Here is an 18,083-nt window from a genome sequence, read left to right on the forward strand (position 1 = left end):
GCTGGCATCACCACATTGCCCCAGTTCCCACACCTCTTTCCCTGGATTGTCTCTGAAGCCAATTATAGCTAGTTATAATCCAATAACTAGAGGAGTAGTTGCTGTCATAGCAGAAGCTTTAGAAGTCTTGCTTCATATTTCTAGTATTCTGATTGGCTGGTAGCCTCACCTTGCCCCCATCTCTTCCAAAAATTCTTGAGTAGTTTTATTTTCATACAGTGTCTACTCACTAGAACTAAGCATATAACTGAGGGGACAAGCAGCAGCTTGGAACAAGAGTCACACGTTTGCCAGTGGTACTCTGGACCACCTGTGTATCTCTACCCACTGAATACATGGCACACCATGAAGTAAATGTTTGTGAAATGAATGCCAATTATGCTTTTGACATGTTTAAGAGTTCCCAAAGGACAGATCTTAACTCCTCACAAAGCATAATGCTTAAGTGCAGAGAAGGGCACCTGTGAACAACATGGCAAATAGGCCATGAACCTAGCTTCAACCTTTTTTCTGAATGAGAATATACACACATGCACCCAGAGACAAAATTTGGTTCCTATCTATACAGTGTAAAGTAGAAAGTATCGTGATATTGGTAAGGTTTGGGAGTAACCAGGACCACAGAGACCACTCTGAGGCAAAAATGGAAGCTTTTATTCAGGAAAAACACGAAATGCCAGGCTGACTCTCAAGAGCGGAGCACAATCACCTTTTGAGATTACAGATCGTGGGCTATATAGAGTTCTTCCATTGGGGGAAGGTGAGGAAGGGAAATAGCTAGGGTGCGAGACCAGAACACTGACCAGGTGGGAGATAGGAGGCAGGAATCCTAGACCTGGGGCATTGTTGGGCAAAGAAGGGATAATGGCTGGGTGGTTCCTTGAGGAATGTAGATGACCCACTTCTTTATGTCTCTGCTGTGATTCTATTTTGTCCTGACCTAACAATAAAGATCAAGGGGAAGGAGGGGACTGACAGGATTGAAAAGAATTGGGGAACAGGTAAGATAGTAACTATCAGTGAAATGTTGGACATAGATACACAAAAGACTACTGTTTCTCAGTATGGTTGAGGTGTGGACCATGGAGGAAAGCACCCCAGAGAATTGCAGTGTAATGAGTAAAGGTGAAAATACAGATTGGCTCAAGCTGAGAAAAAGGAGATGAGGGAAATGGTAGAGGTGATGAACTCCTTGGGATGATCAGGAACTGCATGTCTAGGACAGCTACCTACCCTGTATAGGCAAGGCATAGTATACGGTTAGATAAGAGCAGAATTGAAGAGGAGGATTGGAAGCAGCATGTGTGGTTGGGATTTTCTCTTGGGATCAACCTCCCTACCATCAGTCCTTGAGCTGCCCTTGCTCCTGCTTGGGTCTGGCCCAGCCACCTGTCCTACATCAAGATCTTCGACGTGGGCACACGCTACATCGTAAACCGAGTCCAGGACCATGTTCAGAGCCGCACAGTCTACTACCTCATGAACATCCACGTCACGCCCCGCTCCATCTACCTATGCCGGCACGGAGAGAGTGAACTCAACCTCAGAGGACGCATCGGGGGCGACTCTGGCCTCTCAGCTCGGGGAAAGCAGGTAGAGAGGGCCCCAAATAATACTCAGTTGGGCAGTCTGAGCAAGCTGGGGTGGGGTGGCCCTGGCCTGGGTACTGAGGATAGATGTCTCATAATGGGGTAGAATAAAGTATGGTATTGATCTTCTACACCTCCAGCCACTTGGTCATTAAATGGCTCCTATATACCAACTGCTTGCAATTCAAGTAGCTTAGTCACAGATCTCCAGGCCTGCCCAAATCTGGCTGCCACGCCAGTCTTTGCTAAAGTGACCACCTGTTGTAGACAGGTTTACATTGCTGGTAGAAATTACCCAGCCGGGCTGGAGAGATAGCTTAGCCAATAAGCGCTTGCCTGTGAAGCCTAAGGACCCTGGTTTGAGGCTCAATTCTCCAGTACCCACATAAGCCAGATGCACAAGGTGGCACATGCATCTGGAGTTCATTTGCAGTGGCTGGAGGCCCTGGCATGCCCATTGTCTCTTTCTCTCTCACCCTCTTTCTCTCTCTAATAAATAAATCACCCAACCAAGAGCAGCTTGTGGGAGAAAAGAGGTGTATTTTGATTTATAGGCTGACAGGGGAAGCTCCATGATGGCAGGGGAAACGATGGCATAAGCAGAGGGTGGACATCACCCCCTGGCCAACATAAGGGGACAACAGGAACAGGAGACTGTGCCAAACACTGGCATGGGGAAACTGGCTATAACATCCATAAGCCTGCCCCCAACAATACACTCCCTCCAGGAGGCATTAATTCCCAAATCTCCATCAGCTGAGAACCTAGCATTCAGAACACCTAAGTTTATGGGTGGGGGGACAACTGAATCAAACCACCACATTCCGCCCCTGGCCCCCATAAACTGATACCCATCCATGATATAAAATGCAACACATTCAGTTAAACTTTAAAAGTCCCCATAGTTTTTATAAATCCTAATGATGTTCAAACACTTCCATAGTCCAAGGTCTTTTTTTTTATTAATTATTTATTTATTTGAGAGTGACAGACACAGAGAGAAAGACAGATAGAGGGAGAGAGAGAGAATGGGCGTGCCAGGGCTTCCAGCCTCTGCAAACGAACTCCAGATGCGTGCGCCCCCTTGTGCATCTGGCTAACGTGGGACCTGGGGAACCAAGCCTCAAACCGGGGTCCTTTGGCTTCACAGGCAAGTGCTTAACCACTAAGCCATCTCTCCAGCCCTCCAAGGTCTTTTAACTGAGACATAATACCAAAAAAATCCTCCCAAAACCCATAATGGCACAGAATAAACATTTACACTGCAGAAGATGGCATTGGGCATAGCAACATAATACTCAACCAATACAAGATTTAAAACAACCAGGGCAAACATCAAACTCTGTAGCTCCAAGACCAACAACTCCAGCCAGTGACAAGTCTCTAAGTCTGATAATCCTAACCAGCAACCCCTCCAGCTAGGCTACTCACAGTCCTGGAAAACTTCATCTGGGACCAGCAGCTCTCCTTAGCAACCATCTCGTGGTCCCCGCATCTCCACTGGGTCTCCACTGCAACCCATGGTTCATCCTCACAGCTCCATTGGGTCTTCATGCAGGCAATCCTGCTTCACACTGCCCATGTCCATTTCCAAAACACAAGACTGTGTTGCAACTTCAATGACCCTCTCTTTTCTGCATTTCTTATTCTCCATAATACCAGGTAGGGTGCCAATTTGTTAATCACGGGCGGGGGGAGATAAAGCAGACTTTGAAGAACAGGACACTGGCCCTTTCAAAAGACTGCATTATTTCTGTTGTCCCAGTGCAGGTCAGTTGGCCCAAACTCAATGGTTATAATTTCTCATACAATTGCAGCTGAATGGGCAGCGATTGCAGCCCAAACATTTCTTCCTGTGTCATATCCCTCTGCACACACCTGTCTGTCTCTATGCACTGCAACCCTGCACAACTTCTCAGGACATGGGAATAACAGCAAGCCTCTCACACAAACTGCTAGCCCAGTCCAAGCAAAGCTCTTTCTCACCCTCAAAAGCCAAACCTCATAGTTTATAGTTCTTACTACATGCAGGTCATTCAACTCTGACCAGAATAGTCCATCAAGCTGTACTTACAGCACTGCAAGGCATCTCTTAGGCCAAGGTTTCAAATCCTTCCACATTCCTCTTGAAAATCAGCTCCAAAAGGCCAAAGCTGCACACTCAGGTGTCTAGCAGCAACCCCACTCCTCAGTACCAACATTACCAGCCTTACCCTACCTGACAGGTCCCCTCAAGATTCTCACCATTCTGCCTTGGCCCATGCCTACATTGCTGCAGTCCTTGGTCCCTCTCAGCTGGTCACTGTCATGTGCATGAATCCCTTTGCTCCCTGACACAGAACTGAAGTTGCCTCCCACCCCACCATAGGAATCACATTGTCACCACTTGTTCCCCCACTTCTTCCTGCTTCCCACTCCCTTCCAAGGCCCAGATTCTGCCCCAAGATCTACTCCTCCTGGAAGTCTTCCCTGTCTGTTCCTTCTCCCAGGCAGGTCACTAGCCCTTGGGGACACCTGTCCCCATTCTTACTGGCTAGTCTCTCTCCCCTCCCCAGCAGGCTGGTGACCTGCACGTTCTGGGTGCTGCTCTCATAAAGAGATTCATTTCCCACCTGTGGTCATATGCCTGAGCTTGTTATCAAGTATGAGGGGGGGCGGTGCCACCATAGGGAATGAAGTGTGCAAGTCACACTACCATCCCCTTCCACACGTGTGGTAAAACCAGCAGTGCTATGAACTGGCCATTACTGAGTGAGGAAGCGAGGGAGGAGCAGAGAGCAGTCCCAGGTCGCATGAGCAGTGTACGACAACAGAGCCAGGGCTGAAAAACTGGAGAAGTGGGAGGTTTCCCAGGCTTGGTCCTGCCCGGTAGCCTTGTCAGGGCACCCTTCTGTTCCTCCTGACTGGCAGTCTCCTCCGAAGGTAGCCTCTGACCTGACTCTCATCTCTCCTGCTCCCAGAGCAGAGGCAGAGGCCACTGAGACAACCGCCAGTCCCGGGGTACCACCTTCCCCTCAAGGGTCTGTCAGGTGGAGCTGGCCCCTCCCCAATTCACACAGCTCTGAGCCCAATTGAACACATGGTCACGTCCACACGTGCCTCTTACACATACGTCCATGTGCATATGTGTACACACCAGGCTCCAACCTTCACACTCAATGCCAGTTCATCCAGCCTGGTTTCAAAGGTCTGCCACCCCATCACTGTAGTTCTCCTTCATGCAGCACCTACTGTATTCCAGGGAGCAGGTTGGGTGACCCCCATCCACCATTCAAAATGATGACCGGAGACGAGACAGTTGGGTGCACCACACATACCACTTAAAGTAACGATCAAAGACAAGGCCAGGTGAGTGAGTGCCCATTCACATCTTACGGGTAGGATTTGAGACCAGAGATAGATGGTCAGTGATGTAGCTGAGTGTGCACAATGACCATGTAGGGGATCTGTGCTCCTCCTGTGTATAGGTGTGCTATTCATCAAAGATGGCACAGGCTAGCCACTTATGCACAAATGTATAACAGATATTACTCAGCAGTCAGTGTGCATGGGCTTCCACTCTAGCCTGGGAAGGTAGGAGACATAGGCTACTATCACCAGATCCCTTAGATGGTATCCATGTACAGTGACTACTGACTAATATCTGCCCAACGCATGTGCACCTATGTGCATTTGTGCAGAAGTTTCACACAGGAGGAGGGCAGATCCTCTGCTCCTCTGAGATCCCACAATCCTTTGTGATCTCTTTCAGCACTGCTATTGTGTTTTTCTGTTTTTTTTTTTTCTCCCTGAATGGCTGAATCTTGAGAGAAAGAATACTTCAGCACAGTGCCATGAACACTCAGTACATATGTGCATGTCGTTAAAGTATGGGTACCAGAATCCCCCACTCAAGTGATGGCAATTCACGGCATCAAAGAGCGATATTCCTGAAATCTGTCCACATATGCTTCCAGAGTACACTCTGGGTACTTTAAACCTTAGAATTTGCTCTAACAGCCTAGAAGTCTCTACCTGACCACAGGCTGTGGTCACAGAAGTTGTCACTCTTTGACCCAATGGGAGCCACAGGGTCACATTGTAGAGAAAGGCAATCTGTGGAGGTAGGGTATGAATAGAACTTGGTAATGTGATTTGACTAACCATAAACATGTGGTAAAGCTAGAAGTTCAGGATGACATCCAAAATGGAAGGAGGTAGGTAGACTGTTAGATACCTCCATTTGTGTTCAGGGTTCATGTATTTTCAAGGTGGGCATGTTTTAATGAATGAATCACCTAGTAGGGAGTCCAGTGAGCAAACGTCAATAAACACACACACACACACACACACACTTTATTTCTCTTGGATTCTTAATCACATGGGAAATAACGACTAATTTTTAAGTTTATAAGTATTCATACTTATCAGGTCCAATTTACTGTTTCAATACTTATACATCATCTCATGCATGTATAATTTATATGTGGTAATAACATTAAAATATTATATATATATATATATATATATTCTATTTTAATTGTAGCCACCCTACTAATTAGAATACTTGAACTTAAAAATAAAACACCAAAAAATACCAGAACATATGTAACTTGCCTCAGTGTAACTTTGCACCTATTAATCATCCTTTATATAAATTTTTGTGGTGCAAAGTATTGAACCCAGAGCCTTCCATATATTAGGCAAGTGATATACTGAGCTATATTTCCAATCCCATCTTCGTATAAAATTGAACATTTAAACCTTCTGGTCTTGCTCATTCATCACTGCTTTACCATTCCTGGAAGACTTGAGCTTATTCTTATGGTTCCCCTGCCCTTCCCTTTCTTTTTTTTAATTTTTTTTTGTTTATTTTTATTTATTTATTTGAGAGAAACAGACAGAGGAAGAGGGAGGGAGAGAAAGAGAGAGAGAGAGAGGGAGGGAGGGAGAGAGAATGGGTGCACCAGGGTCTCCAGCTACTGCAAACGAACTCCAGATGTGTACGCCCCCTTGTAAATCTGGCTAACGTGGGTCCTGGGGAATCGAGCCTCGAACTGGGATCCTTAGGCTTCACAGTCAAGCGCTTAACCACTAAGACATCTCCCCAACCCCACTTCCCTTTACTTAACTCTCTTTTTCTTCCTCTCCTATGCACCCACACCCTAGTATGCCTATTCCCTGGCCAACTTCATTCAGTCTCAAGGCATCAGTTCCCTGAAGGTATGGACCAGCCACATGAAGAGGACCATCCAGACAGCTGAGGCCCTAAGTGTCCCCTATGAGCAGTGGAAGGCCCTGAATGAGATTGATGCGGTGAGATGGAAGGGGTGAATCTCTCGGCAGGTTACAATGCTCAGGGCTTGGGTGTGGGCTTATAACCTGGGTTACCTCTGTTCCAATCACTATGGGGAAGCTAATTAGTTCAACAAGTATTTTTTAATATCTGGCCATGGGCTGGATACAATTCTCTCTTGGGCATGTGGTGAAGACCAGAACTGACAAGGTCTCTGCCCTTGCATCCATCTCACTGTAGGCATGCTGGGATTACGTGTATACACTAATACTGTGTCCAGTTTTATGTGGATTCTGGGGATTCAAATTCAGATCCTCATGCTTGTGTGAGAAGTGCTTTTCCCATTGACCCATCTTTAAAGTTCCCCAAATACTTGTTCTTAGGGTGTCTGTGAGGAAATGACCTATGAAGAAATCCAGGAACACTACCCTGAAGAATTTGCACTACGGGACCAAGATAAATATCGTTATCGCTATCCCAAGGGAGAGGTAAAATTTGGAGAGGCGGCCTAACTCCCAGGACTCCTCTTCCATATCTTCCTCACAACCGTCAGGATTCTAGAGTTTTCTAAACAGCTTCAGAAACAAGGCAAAGTATGCTTTTCAGTAGTTGCATCCTTTGAAGCACACGATCATCTGGCCCTTCCTTAGCTATCTCAATTTCTGGGCCATAGGCAAGTGATTCCTCTTTTTTAAAAAAGCTACATATTTGTCTGCTTGTATGCTACACCCTCTACTTTTAGGAGAGCCCGCTTTATCCTGCATCTCCTTTCTCTTATCCCCTCTGCTCACTGGTGATGCTTGAAATACTCCAATTTTATGACATTTTATTACCAAGTTGCCTAGAGCTTCAGGCTTTCTGGGAAGTTGGCCTTATACCAAGGGACAATCTGTACTAGTTTAATCAACATCCTCACTACCACACAAATCAGACCATCATTTTCCTATCCCTACATGAAATGAATGCTCATTGCTTCCAATCCAACCTCCACTTAGCCAGTTCTGCATTTTAATGCATTTATTACTCATACTCTATTTCTGATCCAAACTTCTATGAACAATTATTAAGAAAGCAAGGCATCTAAGAAGATAAAAATAATATTCTGTTCAGTCACAAATCACTTGACATTTTTATCTTCTTTTAAAAATATTTTTTATTTATGAGAAAGAGAGAGAGAATGGGTGCAGTAGGGTCTTGTGACAATGCACTTGGTGACATTGACAACCACTTGGTGAATCTGGCTTTATGTGGGTATTGGGGAATTGAACCCAGCCAAATAGGCTTTGCAAGCAAGCATCTTAACCATCGAGCAATCATCTCCCTAGCCCCCACATTTTAATTTTCTTCCTCATAAATGATCTTATTGGGTGTTGTGGGACAAACCTGCAATCCTATAACTTGGGAGGTAAATGCAGAAGGATCAGAGGTTCAAGGCCAACCTATCTCAAAACATTTTTTATTTAACCTTATAACATCAATGTCAATTTACTTTCATTTTCATATATATATGTGTGTGTGTGTATATACATACACATGCACACACACACACATATATATATATATATAACATTTTTTTGTTTCTTTTTTGAGGTAGAGTTTCACTGTAGCTCAGGCTGACCTGGACTTCACTATGCAGTCTCAGGGTGGCCTCAAACTTAAGGTGATCCTCCTACCTCTGCCTCCCAAGTACTGGGATTAAAGGCATGCGCCACCATGCCCTGCCCTATATTACTTTTTTTTTTTTAGACAGAGTGAGAGAGAGGGAGACACAGAGAGAGAATTGGCATACGGGGCTTCAGCTACTGAAGTCAAACTCCAGACGCTTGCACCACCTAGTAGGCATGTGCAACCTTGCGCTTGCCTCACCTTTGTGTGTCTGGCTTAGGTGGGATCTGGAGAGTCGAATGTGGGTCCTTCGGCTTTGCAGGCAAGTGCCTTAACTGCTAACCCATCTCTCCAACCCTCTTTTATATAGTTTGAGGCTATATTATTAGAGGTATACAAACTTAAAACAATATTACCTTCTTTGTTAATTGTATATTTATGATTATTTCCTCCTAATGATACTATTTATTGAAAAGCATATCTTGTGCATCTGGCTTATGTGGGACCTGGAGAATCGAACCTGGATCCTTAGGCTTCACAGGCAAGCACCTTAACTGCTAAGCCATCTCTATAGCCCCTGAAAAGTATATCTTGTCTAACATTAACATAGCTCTATAATATTTCTTCTGATAACAAGTTCATCTGTACTCATCTACTTTCAACTTCTCTATGTATTTTTGTTTTGTGTCTCTTATAAGCATTTTATAATTGGGTTTGCTATTTTAACACAAACTGAAATGTCTTTTTAATGCCAAGTGTGGTATATTTAATTATATTATTATTACTGACCTTTTAGTTTATTTATATAACCTTATCTTGAACTTTCTACCCTTATTTTTTCTCTTCTTTTGCTTTCCTTAGGATTGAGTATATATATATATATATTTGTTATACTCTGTTTTCATTCTTTTAGAGCTTACCCTTAACATTTAAAAAACATCATTATGGTTACTTCTATTCTGGAAGTTGTCCCACTATATCAGTTACTTTCTTGTTGCTGGGATTTATATTCTACCAAAAGGAATTTAGAGAAGCAGTTTTAGGGGAGAGGTTTAATTCACTTTACAGTTCTAGAGGGATAGTCCATCATAGCAAGGAAACATGGCAGGAGAAGGAAACCAGCTTCACATAGTTTTATCATCAGGGAAGAAACAATGAGAACAGCAAGCAGGCTGTACTATAAAATCTCAAGACTTGCCCCCAGTGACACACTTTTGCCAGCAAGGCTCCACCTCCTAAAGATTCCACAAAACTTCCCAAACAGTGCCACTTTACTGGGGATTAACTGTTAATACCCATAAGACTATGAGGGTCATTGTACATTGAAACCACCACAACCACAAAGGGTATAAGGTCAAAATATTGTACTTTGAAATTGCTCAGAATAATTGTTTGCTATGTGTTATATCACCAACTTGAATGTATACATTAAAAATATTTTATTTAGTTATTTGTAAGCAAAGACAGAGAGAGAGTGAGACTGAAAGAGAATGGGTACACCAGTGCCTCTCGCCACTGCCAACAAACTCCAGATGAATGTGCTTCTTTGTGCATCTGGCTTTACGTGGGTACTGGGGAATTGAATCCAGATCCTTAGGCATTGCAGGCAAGTACCTTAACCCCTAAGCCTGAACACATACATTTTAATATCTAAAATTAACAAAATCTAAAATCAATGTCTATACCATCTCCCTAAATAGTACAAGAACTTTAAAACTTTGATTATTCCCTCTCTTGACTAATGGGTTGTTCTTGTTTTTTTGTTGTATGTTTTTCGAGGTAGGGTCTCACTCTATCCCAGGTTGAGCTGGAATTCACTATGGAGTCTCAGGGTGGCCTTGAACTCATGGCGATCCTCCTACCTCTGCCTCCCGAGTGCTGGGATTAAAGCCATGCGCCACCACACCCAGCTTGTATTTTTATTTTTTTCTTTCTGCTTGTTCTTGTATTTTTATGTAACCTTGGTATTAACCTCTAAATGAGCTACTACCATTGTTATTTTATAACTTTTTTGGTTTTCAAAGTAAGATTTTGCTGTAGCCCAGGCTGACCTGGAACTATTATAATATTTTAAGTCATTTAAACATATGTTTACCAATCCTTTGGTCATTTTTGCTCCATATATATCAAGTCTGCCTTCTGCATTAATTTTCCAACTTCCTTTGGAAGTTTCTTTTCTGAAAATCTGTTGGTAGTATGTTCACCCTTCCTTTAATCTAAAACTATCTTGGAGGATAAACTATAAATCCTAGATGGTAATCTGGCTGTATATAAAATGCTCAGCACGCTTAATATGTTTTCTCCATTGACATATGGTTTCCACTCTGGCCAAGAAACTTCTTCAACTTAATTGTTTTTCTTTTCTCTCTGGCTACTTTGAAAGTCTTTGTTGCCTTTAAGTCTCATGCATCTAGATATTAGTTAATTTTTGTTGACCTTACTTGGGATTAGTTTAACTTTTTCAATCTGAGGATTGGGATTTCTATTAATTCTAGAAAACTTTATTTTATGCCTTTAAAGCTATTCTCTCATATCCTATTAGTTCTTTATGGAAGTAGAATTACATATGTGTTAGTTCTGCCTTTATGCTTCATGCCCCTTAACTCTTCCTTTAGATTTTCCATTCCTTTGTATCTCTTTGTTACATTCTGAGTAATTTCTTCAGCTTATTAAGTCACTGTTTCTTAAGTCATTTACCCATTCTTAAGCTATTTACCCCTTCAAGTTAGTGTTCACTCTTAATGAATATATATATATATATATATTCATTATATATTCATATATATATATATATATATATATATATATATATATATATGTTGATGTTCTTGTTTTGTTTTTCAAGGTAGGGTCTCCCTGTAGCCCAGGCTGACCTGGAATTCACTATGTAGTCTCAGGGTGGCCTCGAACTCATGGCAATCCTCCTACCTCTGCTTCCTGAGTGTTGGGATTAAAAGGGTGCGCCACCGTGCCCAGCTTATTTTCATATTTTTAATTCTATTTAGTTCTTTTTTCAAATTTGCATCATGTATTTGATACAATCTTGCTTCCTTCCTACATTTTTTATTTATCTTTTTTGTTATTTATTGATTTGAAAGAGAAAGAAAGAGAAAGAGAATGGCCACCCCAGGGTCTCCAGATCTCTAACTGCTGTTATTGAACTCCAGATGTATGCACCACCTTGTGCATCTGGCTTACGTGGGTACTAGGGAATTGAATCTGAATCCTTTGGCTTTGCAGGCAGGTGCCTTAACTGCTAAGCCATCTCTCCAGCCCTCTTTACTGGAATTTTTGTTAACATTTGGAGACAGAAAATTAAGCAAGGAAATCCTCCATATATAAATAGAACTTTCTGCATTACAATGTCCTCTTGCTTTCCTGATGTTATTACAAAGGTAAATCTTTTAAAAAAATATATTCTATTATTTATTTATTAGAAAGAGAGGCAGACAAAGAGAGAATGGGTGTGCCAAGGCCTCCAGCCACTGCAAACGAACTCCAGATGCATGCATCCCCTTGTGAATCTGGCTTTCATGGGTTCTAGAGAGTCAAACCAGGATCCTTTAGCTTTGCAGTCAAACACCTTAATCACTAAGCCATTTCTCCAACCCTTTTTTATTTGTATAAAAGCTTATACTCTTATATCCCCTTGCTACCACTCCCCTTTCTCTGACAGCCATCTTTAGTGGGGTTTTTAGTATTCACTACATATTTAGTTTATATTTTGCATTTTATATCTTACATTTTTAGGGTTCTCATTTTGTTGTTCCTGCATATTCTCTCCAATAGTAGCTTATCTGCACATGTGTTTGCAAGCTTCACTTTTTTTTCAAATTTTTATTAACAACTTCCATGATTATAAAAAATATCCCATGGTAATACCCTCCCTCCCCCCACTTTCCCTTTGAAACTCCATTCTCCATCATATCCCCTCCCCATCTCAATCAGCCTCTCTTTTATTTTGATGTCATCATCTTTTCCTCCTATTATGATGGTCTTGTGTAGGTAGTGTCAGGCACAGTGAGGTCATGGATATCCAGGCCATTTTGTGTCTGGAGGGAGCACGTTGTAAGGAGTCCTACCCTTCCTTTGGCTGTTACATTCTTTCCACCACCTCTTCCACATTAGACCCTGAGCCTTGGTAGTTGTGATAGAGATATTGCAGTACTGAGCACTCCGGTCACTTCTTTCCAGCACCATGATACCTTCTGAGTCATCCCAAGGTCACTGCCATCTGAAAAGAGAAGATTCTCTACCAAGAGTGAGAGTAGCATTAATATAAGGGTATGAATATTAAGAGAAGTGTTTACTGGGCAGTTTGATAAACATAGTATATACATTTAGCCAGACAGCAGCAGACGTTACACCCCTAGTGCTCATGACTACCCCTGTTTTAAGTTTTCAGTATCAGGGATATATTCCCTTCCATGGAGCAGGCCTCCAGTCCAATTAGAGGGTAGTTGGTTTCCACCATGATAGATGTGCCACTATTGCACCTGTTGGCTCATTTGGCCTGGCTGGCCAAATGCAAGGCTGCAACCTTCACTTTTTGATAAATATTTATTTATAGGAATTCCATGCAGCCTTAGGTAAGAAAATTCATAGAGAATTTCCATTTGCTTTTTTTTTCAGGCACTTCTTGGAGGTTAATATATTGAGGCTACTTTTTTTTTTAACCCTCAGCAAAACATTTTCTAAACCACATGGATCATGTAATTCTCAATCACCATCCCACCTAAGGGAAGATGTAGTTTTAAATCTCTCCTTTTTTCTTCCTTCCTAACTTCCTTTCTTCTTCTCTCCCTCCCTCCCCTTTCTTTTGCTCACTGGGAATCAGACCCAAGGCTTTATATATATGCTTCACATTTCTAGATTTTGGTTATAAATTGTTGCAAGAGGCTTTTCCTAATTTTATTTTTACTAAGAAATCAAGGAAAAATATTTTCTTATTTCTGTTTTGCCAGTGGATAGACTTTTCTAGTTTACATTTTTACTGAGGGTATAAAGACTTGCCTTTTGAAAAAAAAGTTTATTAAAACTTTTTTTTTAAAGTTTATTTGTTTATTTGAGAGAGAGAGAGAATGAGTGTACCAGGGCCTTTAGCTACTCCTAATTAGAACTACAGATGCATGCACCATCTTGTGCATCTGATTTTACATGGGTACTGGGGAATTGAACCTGGGTCCTTAGGCTATTCAGGCAAATACCATTAACCACTGAGCCATCTCTAAAGCCTGAGGGTCTCATATTTATGTTGTCTTGGTCCCAAGCTTCAACTGTATGTAGTTAGGCCCTGTTTCCTATTTTTATGATGTTTGTGAAACTAGAGCTTCTTTGTTACTAAGATTGCCCAGTGCCTCAGAACAGCAGTGACTTATATCCACTCACCATTCCTTAAAGTTTTCATTTTGGAACACTAAAATCAGAACTTTTAGGATTCTTTTGAAATGTCAGCTGTACAATGAAGTAGATTTTGTATAGTGGGGAGTTTTGTTGTCACTATTTAGTTCATTTTACTGACTGGCCCATCTAATAAGTGAGATTCCAAGACCCCAAGAAAGAAGTGAATTGTTACCCTAGAACCAAAGACCAAGTTTCTTCCTCTCTCGGTAAATGTGCTTCATCCCCTTTTCTCACCCAAGTATTTCTCTCACTGTTAGTCCTATGAGGATCTGGTTCAGCGTCTCGAGCCAGTTATAATGGAGCTAGAACGACAAGAAAATGTACTGGTCATCTGTCACCAGGCTGTCATGCGGTGCCTCCTTGCCTATTTCCTGGATAAAAGTTCAGGTAACACTTTCCTCCCCATTCCTTGTGTGCAGACAGCTGGATATGGTTTGAAATTCCGAGACCAGCAACTGGAGCTTTATATTTCAGTGATTAAAAGCACTGCATCTGCTGGGCATGGTGGTGCACGCCTTTAATCCCAGCACTCAGGAGGCAGAGGTAGGAGGATCGCTGTGAGTTTGAGGTCACTCTGAGACTACGTCGTGAATTCCAGGTCAGCCTGGGCTAGAGTGAGACCCTACCTCAAAAAAAAAGCACTGTATCTAAAACAAGGACACCTAGGTCCATATTCTTTGTTACACACCAACTGTACTACCTTTGACAAAGTACTGTAACCTCTTCTGAGCCTCAGGATCCTCAACTGTAACATGGGAAGTGTTAATGGTGAAGTTTAAGTGAACAACATGCAAAGAGCTTAGAAAAGTACATTGTATGGACTATGGTGTTAGTGTTAGTATTATTCTTAACGAATATATCCAAAGCCAGCACACACAGCCTGTCTCTGGTTAAAATGATCAGCTAGTATTTCTCTGAAGCATGCTGTCATCAGGGACCTTTCATGGCCTTATGATCCCAATTACAGGTTTCTATTTTTGCTGTAAAGGATAATTTCTGCAAGATTATGATTTTTTCATTTCATTTTAAGTGGTAATTTCTTTTTTAAAGTCTATGGATATGGTATTTACAAAATATCTATACAAAGAATGTATACATATAATGAGCTAACAAATGGGGCAGGTGGCCTGACTGGGGAAACTTGAGAACTTGGCATTGGATAAGTCATATTCTCTACTTGGTCTTCAATTTCTTCACTGGAAATGGATGATGGGATGTGTGCTGAGGGGAGCTGGTCCTTGAAGTGCTCAAATTCTGATATGTTCACATTTCTACTTTTCAGGGTACTTTTTGATAGCATGAGGCAGAATTAGAATTCCCATTGCCCAGATGAGCAAATCAAAGTTCATAGAGGTGAAGTGACTGGCCTAAGGTCATAGGATTCTGAAGGTCTCATATAGGAGTTGATTTAAGATGCATGTCAGAGGTCCTCTCAAATATACATGGAGAGGTATGGTATAGGTACCTCCTTTTCTATGAATTCCTACCCTCTTTCATACACAGGACATTGTAGCTGCTCACAACCACCCTGGAAGTCAAGTAGGGAAAATCTTGGCAAATGGTCTTACTCCCATTACTCAGGAGAGTGATGCTCAGACAAATGATATGAAAGAATTGAGACTCACAGAATCACAGGACTGGGCACCCTTAGAGTATACCTAATCTATCTATTATGAAAGATGGGGGACCCTGAGAACCATAGGGAAAAGTTGGACCAATGTCATTAGTTGACACAGTGGAAGAGCTAGGTCAAAGACCTTGGGTAAGTTGCTTCTATTCTCTTGGCCTTTTTCCTTATATAGACAATGACAGTGGATAGGACCCACAGAATCAGTGAGAATGCAGTGAGGTCATGCACAAAAAACCCCTCAGACCCAGAGCACAATTATAATGATTATGACAATGAGAAGGAAGGAAAGAATGGATACCCAGGAAAATGCCCACCCTGATGTCTTTGGTGACTCAGGGGGTAGAAACGGGCCTTAAATGCCTCAGAAGGGCCTAAAGGGCAAGAAACCATAACAAGCAGTGTTACAGTTAAATAAAGGGAGCTAAGGATACGCATTTTGCATCGCAGGGAATGGGAAGCTGTGTATCAGGAAAATGTACTCAGTAGACCTCAGCTGGGGAGAAGGCTCTAGGAATGGTCAAGTGTCATGTGCCACCATGGAACTGGTATATAGGAGGGTCTCAGCAGATACTTGCTAACAGGAATTATAGACCTTTGTGGTGGTGAAGAAGAAAGTCTGTGGGAGGCCTGGCCCAGGACAGGAGAGAAACTTGCACTGACCTTTGGTTGATGCTGAGAGTGAGGAGTTGAGGCCTCCAGATGGCCTGCTTGGCCCACACATAGAACTCAGTCTATTCACCTTTCCCAAAGCCATCTCACTTTGTGTTCCCAGGCAGCTTGGTTACACCCTTCCACACCCTTCAGTCTGTCCTCAGCACTATCTCCTGAAGACTGCAAGGTGTGGGTCTCTGGTGGAATCCACCTAGTAAGGGAGGTAGAATTGGAAGCACCCAGCAAGCCTAGAGCTTTGAAGGGGGTACCATGCCCAGCACTACAACTCTGAGAGCTGCTTTCTCCTCTTTTCCAGATGAGCTACCCTACCTCAAGTGCCCTCTGCACACAGTGCTCAAACTCACACCTGTGGCTTATGGTGAGCGCTCCTTTTCTCACCTAAGGAAAGGCACACAGAGGCCATGAGCATAGCACCTAACATTTCCCTGGTAGCCTCCTGCAAGAGGTTGCCTGCGAGGGCGGTAGGATGTGCGGGTAGGTAGCACTGGTGGCAGTAGGACAGCAGAACTGAGATCATCTCTAAATTTGGGACCTGGCTCCAACTTTCTCTCTGTGTGAGCGCTAAGTACCAAACATCCAAACACTGGAGTGGATGGCAGTCCCCGAAGAGGACCACAGGAAATTTGCTGGTTGTGGCCATATTGAAGAAAGAGCTCAAAGAACAGTCTGGACAGTTTAGACTGTCTAAGGTATTAGTTCCTGAGCAGGGAAAGGCCAAAATCAAATCTAGTCTGGGGTATGAACAGGACACAATGTCATACTGAAGCCTATGACAGAGTACAGTGACAGATGGAGCTACGGGGTTACCACAGGCACTGGGCCTCCCCTGTTAGTCCCAGGCCCCAGTGATGCCCCTTTTCAGGGTCCCTGGACTTCCCAGTAACCTCTGGTGTTGCCATAACCACATTATCCTCTAAATAAACCTGGCCTGGGCCCGAGTGCCCAAAGCCCAGAACTCTTGCAGCAACCATGGCTTGCAGGACCCAGTGTTCTCCATCAGTCATGCAGAGTTTAGATCACTATCTCACAGGCCACAGGAGTTGCGGGAGGCCGCAGGGACTATCTCCTTTCATTTCTTTCCCCATGTGCAAATGAGCAACTGAAGCTTAGAGAACACACTTAGGGGCAGAGGTGGAAAGAAGCCAGCTGGCTGCCTTTTCGGCCCAGTGTCTTCTCCACACATCATTTGAACTCCCCTCCCTGCAAGGCAGAAGCAATCCAGCATGGACCTGGGCTGTGGGCAGTGATGGGAAGAGAGTCTTATCCTGAGGACTTAAGGACATATGGGTTGTTCTTTCCCGAGGCTGCAAAGTAGAGCCCATCTACCTGAATGTGGAGGCTGTGAATACACACCGGGAGAAGCCTGAGGTAGGTTGGCGCTCCAGGCTCAAGCTGGTAGTTAACATGATGGAAAGGCCAATTCCAGCCCACAGATCCCAGATGTTCCACCTCCGTCGGCTCTCGGAAATGCAAGAACTACAGCCCAGGCCCAGGGAGCCATCGAGGCACAGGGCTGCAACAATCCCTGCCACACTGACCTCAGACTGATTCCCTGGGCATGTCTGGGAAGAGGGTTAAAGATTAAGCCTGGCTGAGAGTGAGGCATCTGGCAGGGGGGACAAGAGGCAGGGGAGAGACTGGTACCCTACATTGCCTCTCTTCTTCCTACTAATTCTAAACTCTGTCTTCTTAGAATGTTGACATCACCCGTGAACCTAAAGAAGCCCTGGATACTGTACCTGCCCATTACTGAGCCCTTTCCAAGTGGTCACACTGTCTCCATCCTCATTGTCTTCCACCTGTAGGAACTACTGCTCTTGTTCTTCTCCCATGAGAAGACTCTGGACTTAGTGTCACTGGGAGAGCCCTACCTCCAGTGAAGAAGTCTGTATGTTCCCACATAGGTCTC

At 43.3% G+C, this 18,083-nt stretch overlaps 1 protein-coding gene across 1 annotated transcript in view; it reads left to right on the plus strand.

Annotated features, from left to right (window-relative positions):
• The window catches only part of Pfkfb1 (6-phosphofructo-2-kinase/fructose-2,6-biphosphatase 1), a 79,972-nt gene extending 61,889 nt beyond the window's left edge, over nucleotides 1-18,083 (plus strand). Inside the window, exons 8-14 of the mRNA XM_004670042.2 lie at nucleotides 1,386-1,593; nucleotides 6,738-6,884; nucleotides 7,248-7,352; nucleotides 14,130-14,259; nucleotides 16,470-16,532; nucleotides 17,478-17,542; nucleotides 17,868-18,083. Of these exons, the coding sequence (XP_004670099.2) occupies nucleotides 1,386-1,593; nucleotides 6,738-6,884; nucleotides 7,248-7,352; nucleotides 14,130-14,259; nucleotides 16,470-16,532; nucleotides 17,478-17,542; nucleotides 17,868-17,927 (778 nt within the window). The 3' untranslated portion in view covers nucleotides 17,928-18,083. The remainder of the gene's footprint in view (nucleotides 1-1,385; nucleotides 1,594-6,737; nucleotides 6,885-7,247; nucleotides 7,353-14,129; nucleotides 14,260-16,469; nucleotides 16,533-17,477; nucleotides 17,543-17,867) is intronic.

The sequence above is a fragment of the Jaculus jaculus genome, chromosome X (genome assembly GCF_020740685.1).
Source record: "Jaculus jaculus isolate mJacJac1 chromosome X, mJacJac1.mat.Y.cur, whole genome shotgun sequence".
NCBI lineage: Eukaryota > Metazoa > Chordata > Mammalia > Rodentia > Dipodidae > Jaculus > Jaculus jaculus.